Genomic DNA, 12346 nt, shown 5'->3' on the forward strand with positions numbered 1-12346 from the left:
AATAACCGCAGACGGAAGAAAATTGCCACCGTACGTTATTTTCAAAAGAAAGGCAGTGCCTAAATTGAAGTTGCCCGGATGGGATGGGATTGGATTGGATTGGATGGATGGATACAGCTCTTGTCCAGGAGTGGGCCCGTACAGTGTGCAGAGCACAGCCAGGGGCACTGCTTCAACGCCCAGCAATGCAAGTGTGGGGCAGTTTCCGTGGATGCTTGGTGGAAGACATGAAGAAACGTCTTCAGGAAATGAAAACTGATCTCATTATAATTCCTGGTGGACTTACACATTGTCTACAGCCCTTAGATGTTTCCGTCAACAAGCCCTTCAAGGACAACATATGTAAATTGTACGCCAAATGAATGGCAGGAGGGGAGCATGAGCTGATGCCAGCAGGCAAAATAAAGAGGCCGTCAGTTGAACTCTCGTGTGATTGGGTTATGCGGGCATGGGTTATAGTGTCGACAGACGTTATTGTGAAAAGTTTCTTGAAGACAGGCATCGCAAGTGCGTTGGACGGAAGTCAGGATGATGCAGTATGGGATGCTGACCAGAATTATGCACGCGAGAACAGCTCGGAGACTGAAGGCAGTGACAATGTATAAGTAAGTATGCCAGTTGTCTTGTTTCAAAAGCCTAATGCAAAATTTACAGTTTTTTTTTTTTTTTTTGAACATGATCTTTTACACACGAATCCCTGCATATATCACGCACCGGAAAAGTTCACACTTATTTTTTGTTCAAAAAAGTGAGAGTTATGTGCAAGCAAATATGGTATTTTATAGCATTTTTCCATAAATTTAATATAATTTTATTGACCCATCAACATCTGCCCCCTACTCAGCACACTGATGTAGTTTTCTTGAGGTACTTCAGCAATTTTGATTTCTATACATCACTGCAAGTTTCCTGCATTGCGTAAGAGCTGGTATCTCTTTCATCAAGTGTGTGTGCCAGTTCATTGTATCGTCATGTGGCTATCTTCAGGAATGAAAGATGAAGTGGAGCCACCCCCTAAACAACTGTACTTTCTGCATATTTATACAGATAAATAGATGCAACAGTCCACCTTTTCAGTACAATATATATTCAGTGAAATAAATCTCTAGGATTTCCTTGTCAAAAATCTCAAGATTCCCAAGATTCAATTTGACATCCAATGCAATTATGAGGGAGTTCCCTGCCACTGAAAACTCATATTGTCTCTATCAAGTCTGTTCAACTTTGGACTTGAATGAGATTTTTTATACAAACTGTATAAATATTTTTATTTAATAACAATCTAGTTCGTCGAGGTACTGTGTCATATTCAAATTTTTGCCATATCTTTATAAAGAGACTACCACAACATTTAGCCTATGGGCTTTTTAAATATTGAATTGCTCACATTTATGTACCTAATGCCGTAAATTTCAATGTTTATGTGGATATTTTAATCTATCACGGAACGCTGTGTGTTCCATTTTTCACTTAGCAATATTAACTCACTATGTCATTCCGCATGTTAGACAACATAGAGGGCTAAAATTTTCCCTCTTTCAATTGTTATTAAGGATTAATTAAATTATATATTAAGCTTTATACAACAAGTAGCTGAAGATGTCCCGTATATAGGACGAAACAAGTACTACCAGTTCACATCCTAGTGATTTATTTCACTGAATAAATACTGTATTGAAAAGGTGGACTATTGCATCTATTCATTTGTATAGTTGACATCAATACGGAATCGAATAGAAAATGTGTTGTATGTTTTACATATTTCTCACATCAATTGGGCCTTGCTTTGGTGTGTCACATCTAAGGCTCATCCAAGCCTTGGTGTAAAATCTTTGAGACAACATTCCATAGGGACATGAAGTTTGTTTTTATGGCCAGCTTGTTACACAGTTATCAAGTATTTTAGTCCACACCTAATACTGAGCATAAAAATCTGTAAAACTATAATCCTGAAGATACTGTAAATAGGTTCAAAAACTAGCGTTATCCAATTTAAAAAGAAAATGAGTTAGAAGTAGCATTGCCTTCTCGGTTAGGTTTGTGATAATTCTACCATGACAGACAGCACCAAATCTTGCCCTTTCCCACAGAAATATGTCTTTAAATTTAAACTAATGTCCCATAACTCACCTTATCCATGGCAGTTGTCGTTCCAAAACTCACCTTATTTGAACTGTATTAGTATTTCATGCAGTTCTGTGCTCTGAATACCATATTTTCTTGCATAATTAACACACTTTTTTGATGAAAAATATAGGCAAAAACTTTGGACGTGTAAATTATTCAAGGAATTCAAATATTTAAAAGAAATTATTAACATTTAATAGATACACCAAATATAATATACACACAATTGGTTTAACTAATTTGCAGTTATCGTCATTTGGCGTAAAATTAAGGTGTATGTTTCTTTCTGAAAAGTCACACGTGGGTTTGAAGTACCGACACTGGAAAATATTCTTCCTGTCACAAGCTGACAATACGACCTGAAGAGAAATAAAAATGAACTAATAAAAGTACGATTCATGCAAGTACATAATAATGACATACCAGCAAAAAGGAAGTCTTACGTTTTATAGGCTACTGTCTTCGAGTTTGCTACCAGCATTGCAGAAAGAATTGCTCCTACTGCTATCACTGCCCATATCTCTTGATAAGAAGTCATCCTCACTCCCATCTTAATGAATTAGAGATTCCAGTTTTCTTTAAGGGGAGGTTGTAAGCTGCTTTGGGTAAAAATAAAAAATAAATTTTTAGATTTTATGTTATTTTGATAGCCTGAATTCCAATTTACAATGTACATATGCTTCTTTGCTGAAAATGTTTGCTGAACGCCATTTATAGGTCATTTAAATTTGTTGTGTCCTGAAAGCCATGCCCCCTTTTAAACTCTATTCGAGAAATCCGGCATATTTTCGGTTTCTTGGGGTAGTTCCTTTCTATTTCAAAGGTTTGTGGTTTGGAGGGGAGTTTTGTGTGTTGGTAAGAATGGAAGACACCTTGTGACATTCATTTGTTGGCTTGTAAACAACCAAATTCAATACCTTTCCCTCGTGTCTAGTTTTATTTTTGTATGCTAAAACAATGCCAAGATCTCAAAATATTCAAGAAGGGGAAAGTAAAAGCCGGACCTGGCAGAGGACGTACTGAAAATATGATGCTGTGCTGGCATTCAATGAGGGGAACAATGGTAGGATTACAGTATTGAAAAAACTGGGAATAGAACCACAAGTGAACATGATTGGCGCGTGCTGTGAAATGGACAACTTCCGTATGAAAAAGTCTGATATCAAATTTCAAGCAAGTTCTAAAGAAGCTAGGAAGGTAAAAAGAAACCAGAAAAGGGGCAGAGAAGATGAAGGAAACCTAGATGATCCTGAATATGGGCCTGGTGCACATTAAGGTAACACTTATCTTTACCAGCATTTTTCTTCACTTTAGTTTTTTTCGAGACAAATGTTCCTTTTTCTCAGGAAGTATTAACAATAACGCTTTGAATTTATTTTCAGTAATTCATTATGATCAACTAAATGATTGTATGATTTCTTGTGATTTTATCATAAATAGAAAAAATAATATTTTATGTTTTTGTAGAGAAATAAGTTGAAAAATTTAACATTATTGAAAAAATATATATTCAAAATATTATTTACAAACACACACGTTTCCAAAAACAACCATTTAAAAGATAAAATATAGATCTAAATATCTGTGAGGTTTTGTTTTAATAGATTAAATACTTAATGAGAAAAAGGAACATGAAGTTGACAGATTTAACATAGCGGAGATAGGGCTTACAACCTCCCCTTAAGCTCTTTTCAATCACCTTCGAAGAAATCATGTCCCAAGCATGCAATATATACTCACAAAGGAGTTCCACAGGTGGTTTCTGAATCTTGCCTGTGGGAATAAGTTTGTGCACACTTTCCACCATCCAGCACTGATAAAGAGTTTACGCACATTGTCCTTGAATGGTTTATTTATCAAAATACTAAGGGTCGAATTACCAACGTCAGTCCACCAGAAATCGCTGTCAAATCAGTTTACGTGGTTTCCAATAGGTTTGTTCCAACAAGCAGTTTGCGTACGGTTTCGTACTGATTCATGCACAAGCTATGTACTCATTGCGAACCGCCACTAAACAGCAGTCTGTTGGAACGGTTTGTGAATGGTCAACAAAAACTACAATGCGCATGCGTTCATGATTACACGGGAGATTCGTGGTCAGCACATTTAAGGATAAATAAACAGTTCATGTTCTGCTCTGCTTGTTAATACTCCTTGAACATTTCATTATCATAGCGAGGCACTGTTTTATATTTATATACACTATGTGATCAAAAGTATCCGGACACCTGGCTGAACATGACGTACAAGTTCGTGGCACCCTCCATCGATAATGCTGGAATTCAATATGGTGTTGGCCCACCCTTAGCCTTGATGACAGCTTCCACTCTCACAGGCATATGTTCAGTCAGGTGCTGGAAGGTTGCTTGGGGAATGGCAGGCCATTCTTCATGGAGTGCTGCACTGAGGAGAGGTAGCGATGTCGGTCGGTGAGGCCTGGCATGAAGTCAGCGTTCCAAAACATCCCAAAGGTGTTCTATAGGATTCAGGTTGGGACTCTGTACAGGCCAGTCCATTACAGGGATGTTATTGTCGTGAGAAACAGCATATCCACAGTTGCGTAACGAAATTACATATTTAAGCAGATCGTCTTCTACTTGTGTGAACTAGCCGCTTTTTGGTCTGTGAAATGCTTTGCGAGACTTGTTGATCACTCTTTTGTTTCCACCAGTAGTGCACATTGCATTCGGACACTGAATACTTGCAGCCCACTGCCCTATTCCCTTATGTTTCAGCGTAACTGATCACCGCAAGTTTATATGATGCAGTATTACTTGAATATTTGTTCATTGTGGATTAAAAAATAATTTTGAGATCACAAAAAAAACATGTACCGTACCCAAAACACTCGTGAAATATGCTTGTACCACACTGGAATAGAGTGTCACTAATCACTTCTGCGCTGATTCACTCACTGAAATAGTACAGAGGTACTTCCTACCTGCAGGAAAATAGCATGTAGCACAGTATTTGGAATGTCCAGCTACGCAATAGAAAGGCTCCTACTTGAATCGTTGATATCTTTACTTCGAAATGCAACCAGAACTGCGTGATGGATGATGGTTGTGTCAAATACAGGAACATTTCTTTTTCTCCACTTCAGACCCAAAAGTATTCGGATGAGTAAATTATGCAAGGACATTAATTATGCGAGAAAATAAGGTACAGTGCATGAGGATGATGGAGAAAGACTACAGAAGGTAATGAGAGAAGAAGGAAGAGTGATCCAAACTCCTGTGGAGAAAAACAAAGGAAAAAAGAGACAGGTAGGCTACAAACGTTGCAACCTAATATTTTAGTTGAGATTTGCCACTTTCAAATAATAATGTTATTGTTTTTACGTCCCACTAACTACTTTTTTTACTGGCCCCGCGGTGTAGGGGGCAACGCGTCCACCTGTCACCCGGCAGCCCCAGATTCGATTCCCGGCCAGGTCTTGGGGTTTTAATTGTAAATGATTAATGCCCCTGGCCTGGGAACTGGGTGTTTGCGTCATCCTTAACATTCCTTTCCTCACATTCAACACTCTACACTTCCGCAATTCCACTTACACGCAGGTTCCTATCATATGGTGAAAGTAGTGGCAAAAGATCTAGAGAGGTCGACGCCATGAAAAAATATCATTTTAAAAAACTACTTTTTTATGGTTTTCGGGATAAGCCAAGGTGCTGGAAATTTGTTACGCAGGAGTTCTTTTACTTGTCAGTAAATCTACTGACACGAGACTGCCGTATTTGAACACCTCCAAATACCACCGGGCTGAGCCAGGATCGAACCTGCCAAGTTGGGCTCAGAAGGCAAGCACCTCAACCATCTCGGCTACTCAGCTTGGCATTTGCCACTTTTAAAATACCTCAAACACATTTCTGCTGGGGACAATCCTGTTGACTGGAAGTATTTTCATTTCGTCTTCATTAATGATTCGTTAATGATTTAACAACTTTTTCCTTCTACATCTCAACTTTCTTATCAGAACACTTAATATACAAATCCACAGGCAATAAGGGTTACAGTATTCACAAACTCAATGAGCTTCAAGGTTGAGGTACTCATTACCTCGCAACTTTGACCTGTCAATTTAAGATTATCAAAATTGATGTACATTTTCAATACGGACCAAATATGAAGTTTGTAACATGTAACTTTCACCTGTCCTGTGACTGAGAACAAGGGATCCCAGCACCGAGCGTCGATCGACAAAATATAAATGCAATAAATCATACTGGAGTATTTAATCTATCATTGAACATCATTATACTGATAGGAGAAATGTGAGAAGTGTGTTCTGTTAGAACATTACTCATATTTTTTCTCTGATATTGTTAAATAAGTTGTATAAGGTAAAATTATTTGATTTTCTCACTGGATAGTCCAAACCTCCAAAATGCAAAATCAATTTACTGATGCTCTACTAATTAGGCTTATATTTATAATACCTCAATAAGACAACCTTCTAAACTTCAACTAACGCATGATAATACAATTAGTGGGATATTTAAAAAAAGACACATTTTTGGCTTTTCCTGAAAAATCACGTAAGGTGAATAAGACTAATTTTGGAACAGACCACCTCAACTAATATTACAATTAATTTCCTTGGGTCTGAGGATGATTGTTTAACAACGGAAACATAACTTTCTACTTCCCTGAAGTACGAACGGAGTGTAAATCTTCTAGAATGTGTCTTTTTATTTACCATGACCTTATCATTGTATCACTTATTTCATTTCTCATACTCTTTTCTATCCTTCATATCAGTTTCTTCTCAGTTACTTAAACAACCAATGTTATTCTTTCTATCTTGCAAGTGTTCCACACTGTTTAAATTCATAACCAACTTGATAATGATTATGATGATGATGATGCTTGTTGTTTAAAGGGGCCTAACATCTAGGTCATCAGCCCCTAATGGTACGAAATGAGACGAAATGAAATGACAAATTAAAAGCCCAAAAACATCCACTGACCACAATTCAAAACGAGAGGACGGACGGATGGATGGATATGAATTTAAAACGATCAGTGGAACCACCTACAGTGCCTCACATGCACAGAAGCTGGCGTAGAACAATAGTACTCCTGACCAAGGGACTGCTTCTATAGCTCAATACTGAATAGATGATACTTGTAGTCAAAAGGGGTCCAAAATCCAAGCCAGCGGCCCCTCACAATGGTACTTATTGCTCGGAAAGTAGAACCATGGTATTTGTCATGTTGCGGTACTAATCAAGAGTAGCGTAGACTCGCGGTATTCCACACATTATGGTACTACTCACAGGTAATGAAATTCGCACATGTATTACAGACCTACGCTGTTTCACACATTGCGGCGCCATTTACAGGCGACGCAAACCTATGGTGTTCATCACATAAGGGTACTAACCACAGGGACTCATACTATCCCGTGGTGTTCCTCATATAGTGCGTACTAATCATAGGCAAGCCAGAACCATGGGTTCCCTCATCCCATGGTGTCGCTCATATAGTGCTACTAATCACAGGTACTGTAAAAGCCATCGAGCTCTCGTTTGCTACTAATCACAAACCTATGTGGTACCCAACATAGTGATAATACGCGCAAGTAAAAGCGACCCATGGCGTTCCCCGCATGGTGGTACTAATCACAAGTAGTTTCATGGTTCTAATTTGATCATCCCTTGGTCGCCCCTTTTAGCTACCTCTTACGACTGGCAGAGGATACCGTGGGTGAATTCTTCGTCTGTCTCCCCCACCCACAGGGGGTTGTGTGTTAGGTCCGCGAGAGGTATTTCATTTCCCTCAAGTCTGCCGGCAAGCCAGTTAGGAACCCCCTATCCACCACCTGGGATGCACCAGGTGGGAGTATCACCTCTCCCCCTGCTACGCCAGCGTAGGTTCATGGCATAACCAACTTAATATGGAATTTTGTGTGTTGACCGAGTCCAAGTTATTATGAAGAGTTTTAAACATAGTTTTTACCACAAAGATGTAGTACATCTTCAGCTTTTCTTAATGAGTAAATAACACGATATCTCTGCTACAACCATTACAGTAAATATTCCAAGGTACTATATTAATTTCAATTTGGCAATACTAAAACTATGCCTTTTTAACCTAACAAAACATGATAATTTAATGAAAGGTGCACACACATGAAGGGTGAGGCAAAACTAGATGTAAATCAGTAGGTCCTCTTAGTGCATCTAGAATATGAACACTGATCGTAGATACAAACATTCCGACTTAATTTCCATGAGTTCACACACTCATTCACTCACTCTTATTAGTGCCAGTTGTTACCTGTGAGATGTGTTTCACTGCCAAGCACCCACACAGGATTTTTAGGGTTCTTCAGGAAAGAGCCAACTTCACAGTAACGTAAATGTTCCAAAAGAGCAAGGAAACCAATATCACTCTGACGATCTATACCACGAAGCCCTGGAAAAATAAAAGTCATCAATTATTCATCCTCAGGAAAATCCCACTGCTGGTGGGAACATGGGTGTTATTTGTGTCACACAGGTGGACTTGGCCCGGTTTTACTGACAGATTCCTCTCCTGACACTAACCTTATGTGGAGGGATCTATTCATCTATTACATACTGTACTTCTGAAAGTAGGCTATAGTGTAGTGTGTAAATGAAGAGGCATGTATCAAAACATGTACACAGTACCCAAGATAGAGGAATAACCAGGTACAACTAAAATTTCTGCCCTGGGTAGGATTCAAATCCAGGACCCTACAAATCAAAGGTCACTTTCCTGACCATTCAGCCAAGCAGCTACACTCCATAATAATACCAAAAACAAGAATAACACTAACCTCAGAAGCATGGACACTTTTACAATGATAAGCACAAGATATTTCAGCACCTCTCCATCCAGCTGCTTCATAATCTTAAGCAGCACTGGTGCTTTCGTACAGCCATCTGAGTGCCACATATTTTTCTACAATTAGTATTAAACACGAGTTTGGAGAAGTATTATGAAACTGAAAATACACTGCAGAAAATGGTTATGAAATTCACTAACCGGCAGGCAAGTTGTCCGTAGTATAAAAACAAAAAGAATACATTAGGCCAGTAAGATCTGTCAGCACACGTATTAGAATGTGCACTCTGGTATACAGTAAGTCAGTGAGACCCATTCCCGGAAATAATCTAAGGCACACAAAAAACTATAGAAGCAGGCTTTTTGACTTAACCTTATTGACATACTAGCAGGGCACAGCAAGGTAAAACAAACTGAAGTATGACAAACAAGCAAGGAATAGTAAGGCAAAAGAATTAAATACAAGTTTAATCCCACGGAGGTGCAGCACTTTTCAGCCACACCCTCAATGGGTGTGAGCTGCATTTAATTTTATTTTTAACCACATACCATTCCTCTGGCCAATATTAAATTTCCAGCAGTACAGCAAACTGAACCCAAGCCTTCGAGGACAGCAGTTAACAGCATGAAGAGTTACACTACGGAGATGGACATTACTAATAGTGTTTACCATTAATAGTATGGTCAATAGTTTTAAGTTATTTCATCAACTAAGAGCATTTAAAATCTGCATAACAGTAACTCCTCTCCAAAACATACTGTAATTAATTAATTTTATTTATTTAGTTAGTTTTTTATTTTATTTATCTCTTTGCAAGTACACAGGTAGTTGCTTCAATACAGTACCTCCTTAACACACTCATAACACATACGTAAGCAAATATAACAAAAAAATACAAACAAAGAAGAAGTAAATATTCAAAGAAAACCATGATCATAAATACATCCAGGATTTTTCTATACTGAAATATAAGTTAGTTAAAACAAAGATAGGAGTAAAACAAAAAGTGATTAAAAACAACAAATAACATAACGAAGCAGAGATGATGACTAGATATCAGATCTTTAGGTTTTTACCTATTGTTTTCCGTAAGACCCTATCAAACCTGTCTGTGACAATTATCCGTATTATCGACAGTAAATGAAATTTTATAGTGTCTATACGCACCTATTTCGACGTTACAACCTATTTTAGCCTTTCTGAGCCTATAAGAACCTTTTATTGCTTTAAATCTTATATATTTAATAAAATGAGCATAAATATTATTAATTTATATATAATATATATATATAATTCGCTGGGGCCATCAAGGACCACGTTAAGTCTTGTTGCATTTGACACTGAACTTGGCCTTCTTTAGAGCCCAAATTTCCCTCATTCTTTGTGAGTGGGCCTGCTTACGCTCCTCTGTCCAAGGGGCACCAGGTCTTCTCTTCGGTTGCTCGTCTCGGTTTAGCCCGTTCGTCAATATTTTCTTGTGGAAGAGATCTCTGTTAAGGGCGTCTTCAGCTGAGTTTATAGTACTCATCCAAGATAAAGATGCAAGCCATGCAGCCAAGAGGGCTGGTGTGGAGGTTGGGATAAGCCTGGAACCAGGAAGTGGTGGGTTTTACTGTTATCCCCATGCCGTTCGCTTCTTCTAATAGAATGTCACAGAAGCCAAGGAAAGGCAACATTGCCAGATTTAGAATGATGGTAGTAATTTGTCAATTTCCACAAACCCACTGCACCATCGGCATTGACAAATTCTTTTTCTTCACAATTCTGACCAAAAAAGTTTACACTAGAAACTCAGAACAAGTTTATACTAGAAACTCAAAGTGCTAGCTTCTTTTGATATTGTGCTAGTGTTACAAAATGCCTAAACAAAAAAACTTGTAAGTCTGCATTAATAAGGCAGTGGATTGCAGATTTCCCGTGTTTTTGACAGATGGGAAAGTGATTTTCTGTCAGCCGGGCAAATAAAGAGGTAAATTCCTTTTTTCTTAAATAATTGTTGTTCTTATTTTTTAGATTAAGTAAATGTGTTTCTTTTTTACAATATGTTATTTTTTTCAACATTAAACCCAGCCTACACAAATGTAAATCAGAGCAGTAAAAGGGCATTTGTCAGATACCAGACAAAACAATCCACTGCATTTATATACACAATTTACCGTACCATTTCACATAGCAGTGGACATCTGAAGGAATGTTGTTTACTTCTGCAGCATTAAAATGTAGTGTTGATAATTTGTTATGTATTCATAAAACATTTCTAAAATCTATAGGACAATACAGTTTTTGTACCAAGAAGCAGTTAATTAAAATCTTTCGATACTCATTGTACCCAATTTGAAAAAAAAATGCCTTGAATGCACCTAAGTAAAAACTTATTTCAGGACATAGGTTAACAAATGCTCAAACGCATGCATAGTTCTTTAAATATTCTAAAATATAATTTTGTTGAATCAGCTTCTAATAATTTTAATTATTAGAGAGTAATATGAAAAAAATATGCTTATACGAAGTATCGTTTTTTAGGTTTCTGGTGGCAACAGGAGTCATTTAGTACACCACCAGGAAACTTCACTGCATCAGGAAAATACAAAAAAAAGAACAATCCTACAAACAAGTTTTGCTTACACAACCCTTGCCATCAGAAGGAAATAATTAATTCTATTTTGACATGTGTGAAGCATTTGCAACTGCTGACATTCCCTGGAATGTAACTGAAAATCCAACAATGAAGTCGTTTTTGCAGAAGTACTGCAAAGAAGAAGAAAAAACCTGAGTCAACTATATTTAAAAAAATCTTGGAAAGGAGTACGAGACCACACTTGATAAAATAAAGGCCAAAATAAGAGATTGGGTATCAGCATATGGCACCACCGATGCACCAGGAGATATATTGATTTTAATTGTAGGAAAATGGGATAAAGGGAAACCTCAAAACTCTCATGGAGAAAACAAATGCTATATCATTTGCCAACTTTTGTAAATTCCACACTAAGGCTATTCTACCCTAACGGTGTAAAAGATGAAAAGGTGTTACAACTTTACACAGATACAGCTGGCATATATGTTAGTAGATGGTAAGCTACTCAAAGTGTTTTTCCAGAACTTGATACACAATGCTTGTCCTGCACATGCATTACACCCAGTAGCACAAGAAATTGGAAATCAGTTTCCAAAAGTGAACAATTTAATCTCTTCAGTAAAGAATGTATTTTTAAAATCAAGTGCTAGAGTTGCTCCATTTAACCCACGAATGGTCGCTAGGTGAGATTTTCTCTCACATTATTTTTTACTGTGATATTACTTCACAGTGATGAAAGGGAGGTGAGTGTTCCGTCTTCTAGCTGAGTTTATAACTGGCGTGAGTAGAGCAATTCACATTTGAAGGGTAAGCACCCCATCCCCTAGTCA

At 37.7% G+C, this 12346-nt stretch overlaps 1 protein-coding gene across 1 annotated transcript in view; it reads right to left on the bottom strand.

Annotated features, from left to right (window-relative positions):
* LOC136863963 (ubiquitin carboxyl-terminal hydrolase MINDY-3 homolog) overlaps positions 1-12346 on the bottom strand; it is a 323174-nt gene that overhangs the window by 107451 nt on the left and 203377 nt on the right. Inside the window, exon 6 of the mRNA XM_067140422.2 lies at positions 8407-8544. Within this exon, the coding sequence (XP_066996523.2) occupies positions 8407-8544 (138 nt within the window). The remainder of the gene's footprint in view (positions 1-8406; positions 8545-12346) is intronic.

This window comes from Anabrus simplex, chromosome 2 (genome assembly GCF_040414725.1).
Source record: "Anabrus simplex isolate iqAnaSimp1 chromosome 2, ASM4041472v1, whole genome shotgun sequence".
Lineage (NCBI taxonomy): Eukaryota > Metazoa > Arthropoda > Insecta > Orthoptera > Tettigoniidae > Anabrus > Anabrus simplex.